Source organism: Oncorhynchus tshawytscha, linkage group LG32 (genome assembly GCF_018296145.1).
Source record: "Oncorhynchus tshawytscha isolate Ot180627B linkage group LG32, Otsh_v2.0, whole genome shotgun sequence".
Classification (NCBI taxonomy): Eukaryota; Metazoa; Chordata; class Actinopteri; order Salmoniformes; family Salmonidae; genus Oncorhynchus; species Oncorhynchus tshawytscha.
The window spans coordinates 12,422,809-12,444,650 of record NC_056460.1 but is presented as its reverse complement, the minus strand read 5'-3'; the positions used below and the strand labels follow the sequence as shown (position 1 = coordinate 12,444,650).

The 21,842-nt window shown below is 45.3% G+C and overlaps 2 protein-coding genes across 12 annotated transcripts in view; one reads left to right on the top strand and one right to left on the bottom strand.

The window, feature by feature from the left end:
- The first annotated feature begins 374 nt into the window (after positions 1–374).
- Positions 375–15,361, top strand: LOC112230113 (ubinuclein-2). 4 transcript variants are annotated; one of them, XM_042310716.1, is made up of 15 exons: positions 375–953; positions 3,414–3,563; positions 3,783–3,893; positions 4,222–4,350; positions 4,619–4,722; positions 5,446–5,983; positions 6,450–6,520; positions 6,832–7,068; positions 7,749–7,862; positions 8,159–8,356; positions 10,090–10,132; positions 10,265–11,764; positions 12,002–12,188; positions 12,880–12,948; positions 13,298–15,361. In XM_042310716.1, exons 1-15 carry the CDS (start codon positions 651–653, stop codon positions 13,342–13,344), a joined length of 3,801 nt encoding a protein of 1,266 aa, XP_042166650.1. In that variant the 5' UTR covers positions 375–650; the 3' UTR covers positions 13,345–15,361. The 4 variants fall into 4 exon arrangements, with proteins under 4 accessions (XP_042166650.1, XP_042166649.1, XP_042166648.1 ...); XM_042310715.1 differs by having other exon boundaries at positions 4,616–4,722; XM_042310714.1 differs by having other exon boundaries at positions 4,222–4,356.
- A 2,384-nt stretch (positions 15,362–17,745) lies between these two features.
- LOC112230268 (myosin-10) overlaps positions 17,746–21,842 on the bottom strand; it is a 100,069-nt gene continuing 95,972 nt past the window's right edge. For 6 of the 8 annotated variants that reach the window (XM_042310615.1, XM_042310618.1, XM_042310616.1 and 3 more), the window contains 2 exons: positions 21,535–21,707; positions 17,746–21,330 (listed from right to left, as the gene is read on the bottom strand). In XM_042310615.1, the coding sequence (XP_042166549.1) occupies positions 21,180–21,330; positions 21,535–21,707 (324 nt within the window). In that variant the 3' untranslated portion in view covers positions 17,746–21,179. The remainder of the gene's footprint in view (positions 21,331–21,534; positions 21,708–21,842) is intronic. The other 2 variants (XR_006080588.1, XR_006080589.1) reach the window with 2 other exon arrangements.

Genomic DNA, 21,842 nt, shown 5'->3' with positions numbered 1-21,842 from the left:
TTCAGTTTGAGATGTACTGTGTGTGTAGCTAGGTCATTGTGGAAAAACCCACAATTCAGCATTTCAGCACTGACTGAATGGATGACATAAGAATGCCATCAAAACAGATTCCCATCCATTTTCTATATTAGTGAGCAAAATGATTCTGGTGACATGGGCTATGATCTGATAAGATGTCCTTTCACAAAAGACATCTCCGTTAAGGTCATAATACTAGTGCCATCTTCTTCAGATGTTCTTATTATCGCCTATTGTGATAGGGGCGGGATTAAAATGGGGGCAAATGCAGTGATTGGCTATGATAACCCCCCTCGCTCACGCTACTTCCGTTTTGTCTGTGTGCGCAGGCCCAGTGACCTCTCTGATATTTTATTTACTCCTCAAATCCAAGATGGCCACCTTGAATGTCTCGATCCCATAGCAATTGAGGATGCAAGTAGCTACCGAAAAAACAACTTTTCCCCGACCATCTCATCCCCTGAAATTCAGTTCGAATGGTGCGGACGACCCCCTTACATCTTATTAGCCACTAAATAGACATTGCATTTTCGCGCAAACCCATTCAATTCGCAAATTTGAAGTAGTTTCGCGAAGTAGCTCGCGCTGTCGCTGTCTGTCCGAAGCGAGGTTCAGACAGGCAGCACATCCAAATGGCCGAACCGAGAAAAGTACAATTTGTCACCCTCTCGGCCTTCGCTGCGGGATCAGCCACGGAGACTAGGAAACGCCGGTTGGAGGATGACGAGGCCGACATCGACTTGGATGCGGATGGTGAGGTCGAAACGAAAGCGTCCGGGGCAGATGGTGGCGGTGGGCTTTTCGGCAAAACTAGTAGCGACAAGGACAACGCTGAAGGAAAACGGATTACCGTGCGGTTGAACCTATCTCTGTCTGAGCCCAGCGATCAATCGTCGGCCGAGTTTAACTACAGCGAACTCATCCAAAACATCCAGGTATGACTCCTTCTGTTTGGTCAAGAAAGACATGGATCAACACCAGTTGATTTTATTAACTTGGTTGGTGGGGACTTGTTATAAGATAGGATATGAACGTGGGTGTATCTTGTCTTTCCACGGACTAGCGTGGTCGGTGGTAGGAGGAAATTACCAGTCATGGACTTCACACAAAAGACCCTAACTCAGCCATTCATTAAGCCATTCACTCAAATCGCTTGGCACTCAACTCGAACGGCACGTCAAGATTACAGTTGTAGGCACTCCTTATGCACATGCAGTGATAAAGGTTGTCTGGCGCTACCTGTTTCCAATTCTTGTTAACTTGCCAACTCTCTAGTTAGTTTACACCAGTCATACAGCCATTAATATGGCACGTAGAAGTGCCCCAGTTCAGTTGAGTTTAGCCTCCTATGGGTGACATATAGAAGATCAGTCAGTGCTGAATAGATGGAGTAGGTTTGGAAGTACCAGGATGTTGCCTACAGGGAGTTATGTAAAATATCGGTGTTATGTTATCAAGACACTCAGTGTTGTGTACAGACATCATTGTACAGTAGTTTACTATTTTTTTGTTACATATTTGCATAGCAATTATGCTGAGTATATAGTGGGGCAAAAAAGTATTTAGTCAGCCACCAATTGTGCAAGTTCTCCCACTTAAAAAGATGAGAGCCCTGTAAATTTTATCATAGGTACACTTCACCTATGACAGACAAAATGAGGGGGAAGAAATCAAGAAAATCACATTGTATGATTTTTAATGAATTTATTTACAAATTATGGTGGAAAATAAGTATTTGGTCACCAACAAACAAGCAAGATTTCTGGCTCTCACAGACCTGTAACTTCTTCTTTAAGAGGCTCCTCTGTCCTCCACTCGTTACCTGTATTAATGGCACCTGTTTGAACTTGTTATCAGTATAAAAGACACCTGTCCACAACCTCAAACAGTCACACTCCAAACTCCACTATGGCCAAGACCAAAGAGCTGTCACAGGACACCAGAAACAAAATTTTAGACCTGCACCAGGCTAGGAAGACTGAATCTGCAATAGGTAATCAGCTTGGCTTGAAGAAATCAACTGTGGGAGCAATTATTAGGAAATGGAAGACATACAAGACCACTGATAATCTCCCTCGATCTGGGGCTCCACGCAAGATCTCACCCCGTGGGGTCAAAATGATCACAAGAACGGTGAGGAAAAATCCCAGAACCACACGGGGGACCTAGTGAATGACCTGCAGAGAGCTGGGACCAAAGTAACAAAGCCTAGTAACACACTACACTGCCAGGGACTCAAATCCTGCAGTGCCAGACGTGTCCCCCTGCTTAAGCCAGTACATGTCCAGGCCCGTCTGAAGTTTGCTAGAGAGCATTTGGATGATCCAGAAGAGGATTGGGAGAATGTTAAATGGTCAGATGAAACCAAAATGTAACTTTTTGGTAAAAACTCAACTCGTTGTGTTTGGAGGACAAAGCATGCTGAGTTGCATCCAAAGAACACCATACCTACTGTGAAGCATGGGGGTGGAAACATCATGCTTTGGGGCTGTTTTTCTGCAAAGGGACCAGGACGACTGATCCGTGTAAAGGAAAGAATGAATGGGGCCATGTATCGTGAGATTTTGAGTGAAAACCTCCTTCCATCAGCAAGGGCATTGAAGATGAAACGTGGCTGGGTCTTTCAGCATGACAATGATCCCAAACACATCGCCCGGGCAATGAAGGAGTGGCTTCGTAAGAAGCATTTCAAGGTCCTGGAGTGGCCTAGCCAGTCTCCAGATCTCAACCCCATAGAAAATCTTTGGAGGGAGTTGAAAGTCCATGTTGCCCAGCAACAGCCCCAAATCAGCACTGCTCTAGAGGAGCAGTGGAGGATGGAGGATGGAGGAATGGGCCAAAATACCAGCAACAGTGTGTGAAAACCTTGTGAAGACTTAAAGAAAACATTTGACCTCTGTCATTGCCAACAAAGGGTATATACCAAAGTATTGAGATAAACTTTTGTTATTGACCAAATACTTATTTTCCACCATAATTTGCAAATAAATTTATAAAAAAATCCTACAATGTGATTTTCTGGATTTTTTTTCCCTCATTTTGTCTGTCATAGTTGAAGTGTACCTATGATGAACAATACAGGCCTCTCTCATCTTTTTAAGTGGGAGAACTTGCACAATTGGTGGCTGACTAAATACTTTTTTGCCCCACTGTATAATACATTGTTCTCAAACTTATAATTACAAGTGATACTACAACTTTATAAACCAGCTGTAAATCTAAATACAAATGCTTATTCACCAATGCTATTTGAGCAATATGATTGCATGACAATGTAATTTACATCCGGTACAATAACAACACAATATTATTTGTTACATTGTTTGTTTATTGTGGGTAAGTCCATTTCTGTTCCAGTAGTTACACTTTTCCTCACCCATTCCCCCGCTTTCTAGGCAAAAAAGAACACTCCTCCTCCAGCCCCAACTCAGACTCCAACTCTTTTTATCCTGCCTCCTGCCCTTGAACCTAGCGACCCTTTCAACGATGACGAGAGAGAACGACTGCAGGTTGAGGCCCTGGCCAAGAAGTTTGAGAACAAATATGTACGTCATTTTTTTGGAACCGTGGTAAAACCTTGTGCTCTAATAACGCCACTTATAAGATACTAGTTTTAAGATTAGTTTGACTTTTTTTATCCGGTTAATAGCTAGTTGTACTAGTTTATAAACCTGTTGTATCTGGTTATAAGCCATTTTGTTCTCGTTTATGACTACTGGTTATACAGTATGTACATGTGGAAGTATGTATCCCCTGTGACACAGGGCAATGCGAATGCACCAGGAAAGAAGAAGAGGAAGGATAGAATGCAGGATCTGATTGACATCGGCTTCGGCTACGACGAGACCGACCCTTTCATTGACAACTCAGAGGCTGTAAGTATCCCTTTTTTACTTTTGACCTTTTACATCCCTTCATGTGGAGAATGCATGTTAGGCTGTATTATAGGTGGAGAAAATAGGAATCTGCTCTATTCTGGCGAACTCCGCTCTGGAGTTTTGCTTCCTGTTTGGAGCGTGCTTAAGACTGTCAATCAACCACGGCACCAATTCGCACAACCAATCAACCTCGCCCCATAAACACTAACCTACATTCACCAGAGTGACATGTTTTTGTTGTTGTTGTCAGACACTCATTGAAGTTACTCTGTATTCTGCATCTATCCTCTGAATGTAACGGCTGCCATTTTGTTTTGTGTGACAGTATGACGAGCTGGTCCCGGCCTCCCTGACTACCAAGCTGGGAGGGTTCTACATCAACACGGGCACGCTGCAGTTCAGAGCTGCTTCCGAGTCCGAGGGAGAGGAAGGGGGCAAGGATGTGAAACCCAGAGTAAGGGTGGGATACTGGCATGAAGTATTGTATACAGTGAAATTACATTGTATTAGTCAGTTGTCAATTCCATTTCAGTGATGTCAATTCAGGAAGTAAACAGAAATTATAATTATTTTCAAAATCAATGAGAAAATCTGTACATTTTTTTGTTTACTTCCCGAATTGACTAGAATAATTGACCCCATCCCGTATGCTTTATTTGTGTTTATCCAACTGGTTGTTTTGGTTTTTCATGAGTTGTGTCTGTGCCTTCCGGTGGTAGCAGGAGCTGAAGGGTGGCGAGGAGCAAGTGATCAAGAGACGAAGGAGGAAAGAAGGAAACAATTTGGAGGAGAAGAAACCCCGGAAGAACAGAGTGCCCAAACCAGGGTGAGATGATAGGATAGTGGGATGGATACATCGCTGCTTCTTGTGCCTGTCAGGCATGTCTGTACCTTCACAGATTGCAATATGAGATAGAATGGTTGCTGAATAATTCTGATGATTTTGTTCTTGCTGTAAGAGCAAATCATCTAAGGGGACATTGTGGTTCTATGCATATTTCTCAGATAGAACTGATCATGTTTCTAGAACCATTCCTCAAAATGTCTTGTAATGGTTTTTGAATCCGTTTTCATACCTCCCCGTGTCAAACCCTACCAAATTTGCACTGAAATTGAAATGTATGCACTTCAGCAATACAATAGACGAATTCATCATATACATATATTTTTGTTAATTCCTACCCATGTACAGATATGTCTGACTATGACATGACACACTGTGATGCTCTCTCTGAATGGCTTGTGGGCTTGTGTGACAGGCCAAGTGTCCTTAACAAAGGCTACATTAGCTACGCTCTGATAAGCTGAACACTCCGCTGCCATAAATACTCCTATTCCCAGAAATAGACCAGCGGCTATTATGAGACTGTTGTTTTCCTTGTATCATATTGAAAAGACATTGCCTTGCTTATAGGTTTCTTGTCTTCGAGATTACACATCATAACTTGCCTCACTATTTTCTCTTTCCTCTTTCTTCCTTCTCTCACCCTCTCCTCTCTTCCCACTCTCTTTCCCCTCTTCACCCCTCTCTCTTGTCTTTCTGACCCAGAGTGTCGTCTCTGATGAACATCCACCGGCCAGAGAAGAAGAAGAGGAAGAAGCTGATGAAGGACTCGTTGTGCTTAGCAGCCATGTTGCGCCGCTTCACCCGGGAGAAGCAGGAGATGAGGAAGATGAACCCCACCGCGCCCCACTCCGGCATGGGTAGCTCCGTGGCCAATGCCCCGCGAGCCAACCACCTGCTGGCTAACTCCCACCTGCACGCTAACGCGGCTAACAACGACGTCTCGTTGGCCGAGCTCACAGCGGACCCCGCCATGATGTCACTGCTGGGCTCGGCAAATGAGAAGGAGCTCCAGGATCTTCTGGGTGACCTGGACTTCAGCCTTCTGGACAGCTCGGCTAATCCACACGTGGCCACGCCCGGGAGAGAGAATGGCCTGATGGGAATTGGAGTTTCAGGGCCGAAGCCGAGTGGGGGCGGGTTAGGGAGGGGGCTGGGGGTTTCAGGGGGTCTCCTACACCCACCTCCACTCCCTGACGGCCTGCCCGCCCCCCTCATCAAGCGCATCGAGGACCTACGGGCGGTGAGTCACACTGATGGGGCTTTTCCAGTTTATCATAGATTGATTTATTTGATGTTTATGTAATCAACCCTTGATTTAATTGTCAAGTAACTTCCTGGAATTCTGTACAGTTTAAATGTGTGGCAGCCATTTTCTTCAACCATGATCAAGGTGATATCTCTTTAAATAGTGTTTCAGTTCTTGGAAGATTTGTAATGCATTTCTTGACAGGGTGGTAAAAATTTGAAGAGGGGTTAGAGAGGAGCAGAGCAGAAAGAAAGAGCGGATGAGAGCAAAACACATGAAGGAAAGGTAGACTAGCAACAGACAACAGGTGGCCCAAAGGGAGAGAGAGTGACCAATCAAGGATGAGCGAAAACTGGCAAGATGACGGTGCAGCCATTTTGAAACTGACACGGAAGGCTCCTTTTTGCTGTCGTGCGTTTCTATGGAAGACGGTATGCTCACCAACCTCTTTTCTTCACAGGCCTCTCGTCAGTTTGATCAAGAGGGAAGGAAGAAGTTCTTCACCCTGGATATGAATAACATCCTACTGGAGTGAGTTTGTCATTCTTTTGACACGTTGTACATCTCTCTCCGTCTCCACCCTGAATGTGTCATACTGCTGATATTGGAGTCGATTGTTCATCTCTTTTCCTGTCTTTTTCACCCCCACTCTGTTCTACATTTCTCCCAACATCTTTCTCTCTCGCACGCAAAAATTGTTTTATTCTTTGTCGTCTCTTCTTTATCCCCTTTCCTTGATTACCAACATTCTCTCCCCATCCCCCCTTTCTCTCACTCCTGTTAATTCCCTCTGTTGCTCCTCTCCCTTCCCTCCACTCTCTCCTCCTCCCCTCTTCCCCCAGTATTGAGCTGCAGGTGCAGGAGCAGCCGATGGGGCTCCGTGGGGAGGTGTATTCTCACCTGGAGGCCTTTGTGCCCTGCAATAAAGAGGCCCTTCTCAAACGCCTCAGGAAGCTTAGCCTCAACATCCAGGACGACCGTCTGCGTACGCCCCTGTTGAAGCTGAAACTGGCGGTGTGCAGTGTGATGCCCGAGCAGATCCAACGATACAACATGGACTGCATGGTCAAGGCTGCCAAGTAAGAAGATTTACAATACTCCATAGTGTACTACAGCCATACTCAACAGGCGGATTGTGGTCCGGATGCGGACCCAGAACGGGGTCAATACGGACCGCGGGTCCCGACTTTACCTTTGACATTTTTCTACATTTGATGTTGCATTAGGCTGTTTGTCATTCCCTGACAGAGAGCGATTTCGATTGAGTACCTGTCAGAAATGTCCAGTTGATCAAATAGCTCATGTTAGGTAGATGGGTACGCCCAGGGGCCTCGACCCCCAGCGGGCCCCCATTTAATTTTGTTGAGCAATTCACTCAGGTATCACATGGCAAAATGTGTAGAATTGCAGGAAATTAGCTTTAAAACGGCAACATTTTCTCTCCAACAACAAGAAGGATGTGACCAATTTGAACAGTTTGGGTTTGTTGGGTTTGTTACTACGCTGATAAATGACTAAATCCATCCTGACCTTTGCCACCTAGGACATTTGAATGACCGGACCTTCTTAAAGAGTAGTTCAGTACCCCTGGTATACTGTAATGCTATATCGCTTCTCCATAATGGGTGTTTGGTTATTTTTAGTGCTCTACTCTGCCTGTGTTCATCACTGCTTTCATTTATATGCATTTCTGCCTCTATGGGTATATATTGAGGTTGTTAGAACATGTTGGTACTGAGGTGTGTGTGTTGGACCCTAGCAGGCAGCAGCCTGGAGAGGGAGAGAAGAACGGATCAGAGGAGGAGGACGAGGGGAAGCCGGGGAAGAGGATGATGGGCCCACGGAAGAAGTTTGTCTGGGACGACAAGCTCAGGTGACGGCCCATCCACGGCCCTCAATCAAATCTTATTTATGAAGCCATTTTTACATCAGCAGTTGTCACAAAGTACTTTTATAGTAATCCGGCCTAGACACTAAAGTGAAATTCTCGAGCTAAGTCATACAGGAAGTGGTTGATTTGAAAAGATAATAGATTAGTAAGCTTTCTTAATTTCTCTCTCTCTCTCTCTCTCTCTCTCTGTCTCTTGCTCTCTCTGTCTCTTGCTCTCTCTCTCTCGCTCTCTCTGTCTCGCTCTCTCTGTCTCTCTCTCTCTCTCTGTGTGTGTGTAGGTCGCTGCTGTGTAACCTGGTGCGTGTGAAGTTGAGCTGCTATGAACTGGAGTCGTCTCAGTGCTCTCTCTCCGTGGAGGATTACCTCAAGGCCTTCATGGAGAACGAGGTCAAACCACTGTGGCCGAAGGGCTGGATGCAGGCCAGGATGCTGTTCAAGGAGAGCCGTGTTGTACACAGTCACCTCACTGTCAACATGTAAGTTATCTCAACTATAGTTGGACCTTATAAATAAGTTGGCTTTATAATGGCAATTATACCTTTTATTGTATATATGCCTGATTGACAGATGGAATGCAATTTTATTAGTCGCATATACATATCTCGCAAATGTTATTGCGGGTGTAGCGAAATGCTTGTGTTCCTAGCTCCAACAGTGCAGCAATATCTAACAATGCACAACAATGCACACAAATCTAAAAAGTAAAAGAATGGGATTTAGAAATATTAGGACGAGTAATGTCGGAGTCCGGAGTATATATATACAGCGCCTTCGGAAAGTATTCAGACCCCTTGACTTTTTCCACATTTTGTTACGTTACACTCGTATTCTAAAATTGATGAAATACAATTTTTTCCTCATCAATCTACACACAATACCCCATAATGACGAAGCCTAAATAGGTTTTTAGAATCTTTTGCAAATTTATTCAAAATAGAAAAACATAAATACCTTATTTAGTATTCAGACCCTTTGCTATGAGACTCGAAATTGAGCTCAGGTGCATCCTGTTTCTATTGATCATTCTTGAGATGTTTCTACAACTTGTTTGGAGTCCACCTGTAGTAAATTCAATTGATTGTACATGATTTGGAAAGGCACAGTTGACGGAGCAAAAACCAAGCCATGAGGTCAAAGGAATTGTCCGTAGAGCTCCGAGACAGGATTGTGTCGAGGCACAGATCTGAGGAAGGATACCAAAAAATGTCTACAGCATTGAAGGTCCCCAAGAACACAGAGGCCTCCATCATTCTTAAATGGAAGAAGTTTGGAACCACCAAGAATCTGCCTAGAGCTGGCCGCCCAGCCAAACTGAGCAATCAGGGGAGAAGGACCTTAGTCAGGGAGGTGACCAAGAACCCGATGGTCACTGATAAAGCTCCAGAGTTCCTCTATGGAGATGGGAGAACCTTCCAAAAGGACAACCATCTCTGCAGCACTCCACCAATCAGGCTTTTATGTTAGAGTGGCCAGACTGAAGCCACGCCTCAGTAAAAGTCACATGACAGCCCCCTTGGAGTTTGCCAAAAGGCACCTAAAGACTCTCAGACCATGAGAAACAAGATTCTCTGGTCTGATGAAACCAAGATTGAACTATTTGGCCTGAATGCCAAGCGTCACGTCTGGAAGGAACCTGGCACCATCCCTACGGTGAAGCATGGTGGTGGCAGCATCATGCTGTGGGGATGTTTTTAAGCATCAGGAACTGGGAGACTAGTCAGGATTGAGGGAAAGATGAACGGAGCAAAGAGATCCTTGATGAAAACCTGCTACAGAGCGCTCAGGATCTCAGACTGGGGCGAAGGTTCACCTTCCAACAGGATCTGCAGAGAAGAATGGGAGAAACTTCCCAAATACAGGTGTACCAAGCTTCTAGTGTCATACCCAAGAAGACTAGAGGCTGTAAATCACTACCAAAGGTGCTTCAACAAAGTCCTGAGTAAAGGGTCTGAATACTTATGTAAATGTTATTTCCCTTTACCTGTTTTTGAATGGCGCAAAGAGATCAAGGATCTCTTTGCGCCATTCATCTTTCCCTCGATCCTGACTAGTGTATATATACACACACACACAGAGTATGTGATGGGATGTATAGACTATATGGATAGAAGATGTACAGTATATCTGAAGAAACAGATGATTGATTGACAGATTGATTAGCATTCCTGTGCGGATGTTAACTTAAAACACCATTGGTTTCTCTGTCCAGGGCCAAGAAAAGGATGGTCCCCACCCCCAGGGCTAAAGCAAAGGTCAGTGACATCTCTTCACTCTCAACTGACGTTTGTAACCTTTTCTACAAGATGTTTATTTGGTATTACTTGCGGTGCCATGTGTTCTGATGCGGGGCTAATGCTAACCTTTGTCCTTTCCCTGTATTCCAGGAGGGCCAATGGATCCAGCAGAGGCCCAATCTCCCCACCGCCACCACCCCTTCTCTCCCCCACGTCCCCTCCACCCCCTCCGTCATCCAGGCCCGCCGGACCTCCTCGTCCCCCTCGGAGCCCATCTGCCTGTCCGACTCGCTGGACGAGGACCTCCGCGCCCCCTCCCTGGATTCCGTCTCCCACGCCCTCGCCTTCCTCAGCCAAGCCGCCAAGGGCCTGGGTCCCCACGGCAGCGTCACTGACCTCACCCTCACCTCCCCCCTCTCCCCCCCCCCGCCTCTCCAGATCCCCAACTCCTCCCCCTCCATCACCCCTCACTACTCCCCCTCGTCTTCCCTACTCACCTCACATTCTCTTTCCAAGATAAACGCCAACTCGTCGACGATGCTGACGATGCCATCGATGGCCAACATTAAGACCACACTATCTACCTCTCCCTCCACTTCCACGGCGTCGTCGGCTCGCATGCAGCTCGCGGGGGCCACGTTGGTGTCTCGTAGCACCGACGGAGTGTACGGCGTGATGAAAGGGGCAAGCTCTATGGGACAGACTCAGAGACACAATGTCAGCATGGCGACCGCCACACACAGGCAAGGGTGTGTGACTGGAGGGAGTAAGCTCCACCCACCGTCGTCCCCCTCCCCGCCCACCAAGCAGCGGCCCCCTCCCACAGCCTCTCCGCTCCTGCCCCCCCATCAGAAGGTCGCCCTGGGCATGGGGGTGGCAATACCAGGACTGGGGAAGAGCAGTGTCAAAGCCAGCAGCAGCAGTAACGGTGGTGCCATGATGAGCAACATGCCCTCCCCCTCCCCTCAGTCCCGTGCCACCAACTCCCACTCACACCCCCAGCAGCTCAACTCCAAGAGCCCTCAGCAGCTCAACTCCAAGAGCCCCCAGCAACCCTCCTACCTCACCTCCACGGTGGGCTCCTCACCCTCCCAGTCCCCCTCCCACCACCAGGGCAAATCCAAGCCCCACCACCAGTCCAACTTCATCACCCCCATGCAGGCAACCCTCACCAAGTCCTCCCACAGCAACAACTCCTCCCCCATCATCAAGCTCACCCCTCGCCCCCCTGCCCCCATCCCTCCTCCCATCTCCTCCCCTTCCTCCTCCTCTTCCAACCTCCTCTCTCACTCTCAAATGATCTCCAGCCCTCTCCAGTACCAGTCCCCCAAGACTGCCGGCTTCCGCCCCCCATTTAGTGTCCAAGGTGGGGGTCAGGTGAAGTCGGGCCAGGGCAGTTATAGCTTCGCGGGGAGCCAGAAGGCTCCGTCTGTCATTAGCAGTAGTAGCGTTAGCAGCGCTACCTCCAACAGCAGCCCCATGCGCATGTCGCCCGTCACCAGTCGCCCGGACAACAGCCCCTCCCCCTCCGGCACAGTCTCGACCAGTCACGGACAGAGACAGAGGGCCGTGGGCGGAGCCAAGGCTGTAGGCAGTCGGGTGCCCACGGCAACCATGGTCACACCCTCCGTCACCTCACACCTGACGCAGGTGAGTCAGCCAATCACATGTGACCAGAAAGTGCCAAGAAGTGTGAAAAACAGGATCAAGAGAAGCACCTCTTACATACTGACTGCATTTTTCTCACTTGAGTTTTGAGTCTGTTCTGCAAAGGCTTGGCCACGTCTTCAGAACAGAAGAGAAAGGAAGAGTTTGTGTCAGGCACTTTATGTCACCAAGTTGAGTCACCTGATCCCTTTTCTCTTTCTCCCTCTCCCTTCCCCCTAGGTGTCAGCTGGCAGTCCCCTCCTGGGCGGGCCACATGGCTTTGGGATGCTGGGGGGGCTAGTGCCTGTCTCACTGCCCTTCCAGTTCCCATCGCTGCTCAACTTCACTCCTCCTGGTGCCCCGGGGGTCAGCGGCCTGGGCACAGGCGCCAACTCAGGATACAGCCTCTCACAGAGCGACTTAATGGGTGAGTAATTGGCAACTGGTGCCCAGCTGGCAGTGGCTCCACAAGACTGTGATCTTTCAAAGCACCGGGCATGCAAATATTTAGGAGCAAAAATATAGCATTTGTTCTCTCTGTTCTCCATGGTTCAGTAAAACTTTTAGGGCTCTTAATACCACTGAGAAAGTCTGTACAAGTATTTACATAATTTACTACTTCATTAGTATGACATTTTATCGGATGAATTTTATCAAATGACAAAGAAAATCAGTGTTTATTAAGATGGCAAAATAAATGGAGCCGCAGCTAGATTTGTTTGTGGTCCCTTGAGATTCATCTAGTCTTAGTTTGTGTTACTCATGTTCAGTGTTGTGGTGTGCAGTGTGTGTGTGCTGTGGATCCACACTGAAGTATAATCAGTTCTAATGTGCCTATGCTAAAGGTTTCTCACTGTAACCCTCTTGCCCCGCCCGTCTCGTTTTCTCATCCAATCCCTCACTCCTTCTCCCCCACCGTCCATCCATCCATCCTCCCCTTTATCTGCCCTCACTTTCTGATTTTTATCTATTACTCAAATTCTACTTTCATCTTTTAATGTTCCCTTTCTCACCTTTATTCTCCTCAACCCCTTCCCCCTCTCCATTCTTCCCTTTTTTTTAACCTCCTCACTCTTTCTTCCTCTTGTCTGTCCACCCCTCCCTCCATCTCTCCTCAGATCTGTACAAGAGTCTCCAGTCAGGGTCACAGGCTGCTCTACCTCCTCACTTGCAGCTTGCTTTCTCAGGTAAACTTCACACCTCCTCCTCTAGTACTTCTCCCCCTCCTCCCTTACCTCCCTCCTCCTCTACCTCCCTCCTCCTCTTCCCTTCTTCCATTTGTGTTGTTGTCATTCCCTGCATCATGTTGATATCGCTCACTCACCGTTTGGCTGTAAATTCTTCTTTCCCAACCTGTCTGCCTGCTTCAATGTTAGCGGTGATCTGCATGCCCGTGTTACTGCATGACTAGGTTAACACTAGAAGCACGTGTCTTTTTCTGTGGATGAAGCATCTCCTCCCTGTGTGTTCAGTATTTTTCTGCATCATGTATTTACACATGACGTAACAAATGATTTTAAACCCCCCCCACCTCAGATGCGAACCAAAGCCAGGGTGGCGACATGAAGAGGAAGTCCCACTGACCAATAGAGACGGAGGACAGAGAGTGACATCGAGACGTCCACTAGGATCACTTTGATTGGACAGATGGACACAATGATTTAATAATACAGGGGGGAGGAGCCTTCTTCCCTCAATATGGACCTGAAGAATCAATTACCCCTCACCATGACGATTTATGAATTTAATTTAACTGTATTTGTATGATTACGGGGTATAAAATGGACCTGGGGTGAATGATAATGAATTTTTTTTCCTTACATTTTTTTTCTTGTCAACATGTTTACATGACCGACCTTTATCACTGTGGAATGAGGACAGGGTCGTATTCATTAGGCTCCAAACGTAGAAAAACAAATACAGAAACAAGGAAGGACTGCCTGAACACTGGTTTTCGTTTAAAAATAGTTTTGCTATATTGTGCACAAACGGAGCGCACATACCGCAACGAATGTCGATCTATTTGCCGTTTGTTCGGCGCGGTCTGTTTCACGGACCACCCCACCGGTGAGGGTTTGATTGCTGACATTTTCGCTCGATTCTACATTTAGAATCAGTTTGCAAATTATGGCTGGCACTCTGTTCAGAGGTGCTAAGTACTCTCGACCTGCAAACGCTACCAGTGTGTCCGTTCCTTAATGAAAACCACCCAGGAGAGGGAGCACGCTGTTAGCTAAGTCATTTCATTTGAATTTAAGTCTGTTTTTATTTTTTCTCGTCTAAAGCAGAATTGAGTATAAATTATTTTTTGGTCGTTGTCTTGACTGTCTGAGGAAGGTGGTTGTTAACTTGTCTCCGATGTGAGATGGCGTGTCCGTAGAGTGTTTTTAAGTCGCCTCTGCTCCCCACAACTGACTGTTAAGGTAGTATAGCTAATATAAAAATTGATAAATTATTTGTAATTTACACAGGGATAATAAAAAATATTTAGAGGTATGAGTGTGCCCGGTGAGATTGTGTGAGTGTGTTTGTACGTACACAACCTACATATATTATTATATATTGTATTTTCTTTCCAGGTCAGTCTGCTGTGTGTGTGCAAATTGCATACCCCCTTTTCTCTGTTGTGTGTGTGTTTGAGAGAGTGAATATTCCCCTCTTGCTCAGCGTGTCTTTGGTGCTGTATAATCACACTGGACCTTTTCTGGAGAAAAAACTTGAACTGTAAAAGCTAGACTCTTTTGGAAAGAGGAGTGGAGCGTGAGAGAGGGGACAGAGATGCGAGATTGTAGCCTACTTGAACTTTTTTTTTTAAATTGTAATTAATTTACTTTGTAAAAAAACTATCAACTCAACACTCAACTCAATATGACAAAACGCCTTAGTTTGTAAGTTTCATTAAATAACTATGCAGGACTATAAATGCTTCAATGCAAAAGTGCAAGTCGTCGCTTGGCTTTCAACCTCTTACTCAGCTGTCAATGTATTTTTGGAAGTTGCGAATGTTTGTGTGTATGTATGTCTGAGTCCTTTTTCTCATCTAAAGAACTCTCCCTTCTCACCTGCTGAATACCTCTAGAAATTGTTCTTCCTTACTCTCTTCCTATATCTGGGAAGATCTCAATAGCATACTCCTCACTTCCTCTCTCTTAGTCTTCTCAAAACCCATTGGGGGAGAAAGTCAGAGGGGAGGGACCTCTGGCTTTCTTGCCTCTGTCCATCTCTTATCATCCTTCATCCCTCCTTCCAATGTCAGTATGAATGTCGACCAACTGCACCAAGGATGGCGCCAAAGATGAGTTTCCTAGCATGTAGATGGGGTGCCTTGGTTAGTGTGTGTGTGTGTGTGTGTGTGTGTGTGTGTTCTTATCAACATTCTCTTTGAAATGTACCCATGAGTGTTGTCCGTCTGTGGTCTGTCAGGATGTCATGGTGAAAAGTTGTTTCTTTCCGTGACGAGCAGGAGGTGACATTTTAAAGATTTTCTGCTTTTGGGGCGGGTAAAGATTACATTTCATGTTAACTGGTTACTTAATTCGGTCTCTTTTGTAGATTATTTTTGTGTGTCGATTTATGGAATAAAATACAGTTGGTTTTCAATAGGGCCTGAGTCATTTCTTTGTGCTCCCTTTCTTCCGTCCTCCATTGTGACAGCTGTCTACTCTATCTGTATATCGGATTTTAAAGACAATGTTCCCGCCTTAACATGCTGACCAGACCAGACACGTCGCGTGCGCGAGCTTCGCAAAATAAATGTAGAAATCCATGTTATTCAATTATTGCACCCACACTGCTCGCGCGCGCCAACGAGAGTCTGCGACGCCAAGGGCTAAAATATAACTAATTCCTATTTCTGAAGCAGATCGCGCTCCAAGTCCTGCCTCTCCCATCTCCTCATTGGTTTGCAGAAGCAGGTGATTGAAAGACGAACTGTTTTGCCGGTAGTCGTGGTAATACAATGAAAGTTTAGATGGATCACCATATAAATTAAACTATGAAAAAGTCTGGAAGGAGGAGAGGTGACTAGAAACGATTCGGTTGGCCGTTTTATGTGTGGATTAATTGTCGGAGTAGAGGTCCTTGTGCATTTCAGGTAAAATGTTTATATGTTAACAAATTAGCTATCAACAGCAAGCTAGCTAAATAGGACAAATGAACGTTACCTAGCAAGCTAAATTGTCATACATGTTAATGCTTTTTGACCTGTCCCCAAATTAATGTAATTGGTTCAGAGTTTGTTTTGATATTTTAACCTGCTGTCGTGATCGCATTTGGTGTGGAGGGGCAAAATAAATGTATGCACGATGCACGCGCGCAGCCGGTTTGGGTTCCGTGTTAGAGGTAATTTCCGATTGTCAGCTCAAATGGAATTTACCTTAACATTTCTAGCACGCAAACTAAAACGCTCTTTATTTTAATTTTATTTAGCCTTTCTTTAACTAGGCAAGCCAGTTAAGAACAAATTCTTATTTACAATGATGGCCTACCCCAGCCAAATCTGGACGACGCTGGACCAATTGTGAGCCACCCTATGGGACTCCCAATCACTGCCTGATGTGATACAGCCTGGATTCGAACCAGGGACCTGACACCTCTTGCACTAAGATGCAGTGCCTTAGACTGCTACGCCATTCGGGAGCCACAAGTGAAACAACGAGGCACTCGGGAGCCTTAAAATGTGGCAATACATTTTTTTCATACGTTTGTCATAAATCCATGTTTTGTACAGTCCCTCAATTATGTCAACATTCGTGTTCACCTTCTGTACCCTGGAAAGGTCAGAGCTCGATTCAATCCATAAGGTTGAAATGCGGTTGAAATGTAAAGGTAATTTCCTATTGAGTGGATGTCACTGGTGTTTACTGTGAATGTAGTCTCCTTGCAAATGCGTAGACATGGCCTTTAAACCTCAATCGCGCTATATCCAGAATCAAGCCCTTACTGTCAAATTACATAATTACACGCGTTGCTCTTTGACCTTTCTCACCCATGCTGGTGTTTCCCAGGTAACAACAGACCCTAGCTTTGTGGAAGGCTCTGGAGTTTTCCCAGTTCTTGGCCCGGTTTGGATTCTTTAAAAAGTGCATCCTTTGTTCCTCCCTTAAAGTAACTGATTAGAAATGACTGGATGGGCGAAAGCCATGTGGTAGAGCCCTTCCGCTCACCTGCCCAGGACACCCACTCAGATTGAGCAACAACAAAAGAAATCTGCTATTGTCAAATGTTCCAAACAGGACATAGTCTTTTTACCTAAATATGCAAATACCAACAGAGAATTAATAGCAAGCAGTGCATTGGGTTAGTCAGATTTGATTCAATATAACAGAACAGATTACCTGGATTGACATTCACTCTCACTGGATGGGTTGCCAAAATGAACTAACAAAGCCACACCCCCAATAATCCATGAATATAACTGCATTGAGCCATTTGCCACTGTGCTTCTATGGCTATAATCACCATGCTACCGCCTATTTCATTTGTTCATTTAGACAAGCCAACTCATAATCCAGTACCTTTATCAATCAACACCTATATTTTAGCTGTAATCCGCTCTAAAAATGCAACATTTTCTCTCAGGCTCATGGCAAAATGTGTACAATAGCATGAGATGAGCTATACAAGAGCACATTGTCCTCTGCCCGATGGCAAAATTTCAGGAAGTTAGCTACCCAAATTGATGCAGGCCCACCTGACAAGTTTCTGGCTACGCCAATGATGTTGCCCCCCAGCTGGTGGAGAGTATAACATTTGGGTTGCCATCTGAAGCAGGTCCCTGGTTCAAATCACAGAGTAGCTTTTGTTTTCTAACTATTCCCAACCCCTTACTGAATTTAGACCACTTCCCTAAAACAACCCATCATATATGTCCATGCCTTTCAGGCGTAGCTACCCACTGTGCTCTCCAATTTGGGGAGAGAAACATGCATAACTGAATTGAAAGTCTCTAGGGGCTCCTCCGCTCAGGACAAACTGGAGTCATATTATTTCTACAATGAATATGCTTTATTTTCTTTTACAAAAAAAATCACTGTAGTCTAGAAATACAGGAGGCAAACAAGAAATAAAATGGGGGTGGGGGTGTATTTGCAGTTGTAATGAAAGCCTGGTCGTCAACAGCCAGTCTGAGAATAATAATACAAACACAAACTACATCATGGATGTTAAAGCTTTTAACCAAATGAAATCACATTCTGCTCTTGAAGGGGGAGCAAAAGGCTCCACATCTCACATAGTTAATAGTAACACTGATTTCTGACCCACACACGCACTACCTATGGAGACATTGCTACAGGTATATGAACAGGAGAGGAGGTGCACACTGGGTATGATATGAAACATCAGCAAAAATACACAAGACAAAGAAAAATAAGTGTGTGTTTTCCGTTCACCAGGTTTGCCTCGTTAGGTTTTTATGTAACACGTACAGCACACCTACACGTCTTTCTGTTTAATACAGGTGTACACCTACACGTCTTTCTGTTTAATACAGGTGCACACTTACACGTCTTTCTGTTTAATACAGGTGTACACCTACACGTCTTTCTGTTTAATACAGGTGCACACCTACACGTCTTTCTGTTTAATACAGGTGTACACCTACACGTCTTTCTGTTTAATACAGGTGTACACCTACACGTCTTTCTGTTTAATACAGGTGCACACCTACACGTCTTTCTGTTTAATACAGGTGTACACCTACACGTCTTTCTGTTTAATACAGGTGTACACCTACACGTCTTTCTGTTTAATACAGGTGCACACCTACACGTCTTTCTGTTTAATACAGGTGTACACTTACACGTCTTTCTGTTTAATACAGGTGTACACCTACACGTCTTTCTGTTTAATACAGGTGCACACCTACACGTCTTTCTGTTTAATACAGGTGCACACCTACACGTCTTTCTGTTTAATACAGGTGTACACCTACACGTCTTTCTGTTTAATACAGGTGCACACCTACACGTCTTTCTGTTTAATACAGGTGTACACTTACACGTCTTTCTGTTTAATACAGGTGTACACCTACACGTCTTTCTGTTTAATACAGGTGCACACTTACACGTCTTTCTGTTTAATACAGGTGCACACCTACACGTCTTTCTGTTTAATACAGGTGCACACCTACACGTCTTTCTGTTTAATACAGGTGTACACCTACACGTCTTTCTGTTTAATACAGGTGCACACCTACACGTCTTTCTGTTTAATACAGGTGTACACTTACACGTCTTTCTGTTTAATACAGGTGTACACCTACACGTCTTTCTGTTTAATACAGGTGTACACCTACACGTCTTTCTGTTTAATACAGGTGTACACTTACACGTCTTTCTGTTTAATACAGGTGTACACCTACACGTCTTTCTGTTTAATACAGGTGCACATCTACACGTCTTTCTGTTTAATACAGGTGTACACTTACACGTCTTTCTGTTTAATACAGGTGCACACCTACACGTCTTTCTGTTTAATACAGGTGTACACCTACACGTCTTTCTGTTTAATACAGGTGTACACCTACACGTCTTTCTGTTTAATACAGGTGCACACCTACACGTCTTTCTGTTTAATACAGGTGCACACCTACACGTCTTTCTGTTTAATACAGGTGCACACTTACACGTCTTTCTGTTTAATACAGGTGTACACTTACACGTCTTTCTGTTTAATACAGGTGTACACCTACACGTCTTTCTGTTTAATACAGGTGCACACCTACACGTCTTTCTGTTTAATACAGGTGCTCACCGTGCATTACCCACTAATGTTCTTTTCTAGTGTCTAAGGCACTTTAAAGAAACATGTCATTACAGCTGAGCTAACATTGGCGTAAAAGTCAAATGAAAGTGGCAGTTTCCATACATTACCTTCTTTTATACTGAACAGAGATGCCAAAGGAACAATAGAGAGCGCTGATGGATATGGACCTTCTGGGACGTTAAGAGTGTCTTAATAGTTTTAGAGCTTTGAGATGCTATCCCCAATAGAAGGTTGTTATATCTAGGAATACTAAGTGCTTGGTAGTTGGTGTGTCAACGTATTATAAGAGAGAGTTGGGGGTCCTACTTTGCTACCAAACCATGGCACAAACAAAGTGAGATGGCGGGGCCCCCCTTGCTCTGAGAAGTAGGCTTTAGCTAGCCAAACTACACGTTCAATCGAAGCTCTCATCATTCGTGTTGGACTAAGAGGCTGTATTGTACATCATGTGACCACTCAGAGAGAAGCTTGGGGTTTCCTGGCTCCAGTTACAGGGGCATATGAACACTCATTGTGCAGTTATGTGCCGTTTCCAGCGATTCTCTGTGATACATACGCCAGCGACCATCTATCTAAGCATACCACACTTCACTGCCTTCAACCCTTCTTCCTGAACAACAGGAAAAATAGTGCTCCAATTAGTCAAAATACAACAACAAAAAACGTCAATCATGACCTATGCGATTCCTATAAGAAGTCAGTTACCAATTGTTTTTAAAGTGTTGTGACGAGAGGCTGTGGCAAGTGGAGAAAAGCTTTTCACAGTTAAAATATCCTTTCCGTTCCACTTTTTTCTTCCAGAACAGGTCAGACTGTGTGAATCCACCATCTTGTTTCATTGTAGTGTTTAGAAGCGGAACAATAGTCTGTACATCAGGAAGAGACTCATGCAATGAGGGAAGCGGAGGCAGTCCATTGACCTCTGACCTATTGTTGAATAGGACTATCATCGGAGAGGACAGAGTTTTGTTAGGCCTGCTTTAAGCCAGGGGAGAGATGATGGCTTTACATTTGGTGACACACTTGTATTACAAGACAATGTTTTGTTTCATGTGAGAGGAGGATGACAAAAGTGAACGTTTCCTAGTTTCGCTCCTTTCCTTGCAGTTTGGCGTTCAGGGGCATACACATACCTTACATACTCACATGTGCACACACGCACAGTTCATAAGTCAAAAGCACTTGTACATAAGTTTACATATTCATTTAAGTGGAGCACATAATTCCACGTTTAGGGAGGACTATATTAAGATCGTTGGGACACTCGCCGGGCCGAGCAGCTAGCCAGAGTAGAGTAGGAATATTGTTAGAGTAACGTTAGAGTAAGGCAGAGTAACCCGCTCAAGTGGGAGTAATTGTTTCGTCATCCCTAGCAAGGGAGCATTTCTGGGGGGTGGGGTGGTCTAGGTCGTATTCATTAGAACACACCGTAGCAAAATGTTTGAAAGCATCTTTCGTTCTTATTAGTCAAATCCAGGTAGTCCTTCCCTGTTTCGGACTGTTTTCTTCTGTTTTGGTTCCTAATGAACAGGACCCTGGTTCTCCCTGCTGTTGACTCGTGGACAGGGACAGATGGAGAGGCTGAGGTGTTGTAGTCACCATGCTGCCAGGCTGGCTAATCGATAGGGTTGGTAGGATTAGCAGGGAGCGTCTATTCGGTCTGGTTGGAGGCTTGCGTGTCGTTGTGGTCGCTGGCGCGGCTGTCGGCGTCGTCGTCAGAATTGTCCACGGAGGTTCCGTCGATCTGGAGCTGCCGGCTGCGGCCTGAACGGCTAGACGAGAAGCTGAGGGGGCCTCCACGCCTGAGGAGAACAGGCAAATACATACATGGTCATTTATCACACCCACAGATCTATGACAGTGTGTGTGTCCTGTTGCATCTATAGGAGTTTTGTTGAACATGCACGGGAAATGATAACAATGAATGTCTTCTTTGTTTTAAAGAAACTGGCAGAGGGAACGCCAATGGGCATAAATAACTATGTGAAGTGTATGAGAGGCTGTACCTGAGGCGGTTCTTGAGTGTGTTGACTTCGCGGGTCAGGCCCTCGCTGGCCTCGGTGGCGTCGTCCAGCTCCCTCTGTAGTTTCCTACGGGAGGCATTGGCTCTGGTAGCCTCCTCCTCAGCCTCCTCTAGCTGACGCTTCAGCTGCTTCATACGAGAGTTGGCCTTCTCCATCTGACAGGGGGAGAATTGGAATTTTATTGGCACAATTCAACGTATTTACATAGCAAATTCATGGGCCAATTCAAGATTAAAATACAGAGAGCGAGAGAACAAGAAAGAGAGATAGACAAAAGGTGGGATAGAAAT

What these genes read in the sequence shown, in the direction of transcription:
- LOC112230113 (XM_042310714.1), top strand. Translation starts at nt 651, where the DNA reads ATGGCCGAACCGAGAAAAGTACAATTTGTCACCCTCTCGGCCTTCGCT. An exon ending in TCATTGACAACTCAGAGGCT is followed by an intron (nt 3,894 to 4,221) that starts GTAAGTATCCCT and finishes TTTGTGTGACAG; the next exon opens with TATGACGAGCTGGTCCCGGC. An exon ending in CTCACAGAGCGACTTAATGG is followed by an intron (nt 12,189 to 12,879) that starts GTGAGTAATTGG and finishes ATCTCTCCTCAG; the next exon opens with ATCTGTACAAGAGTCTCCAG.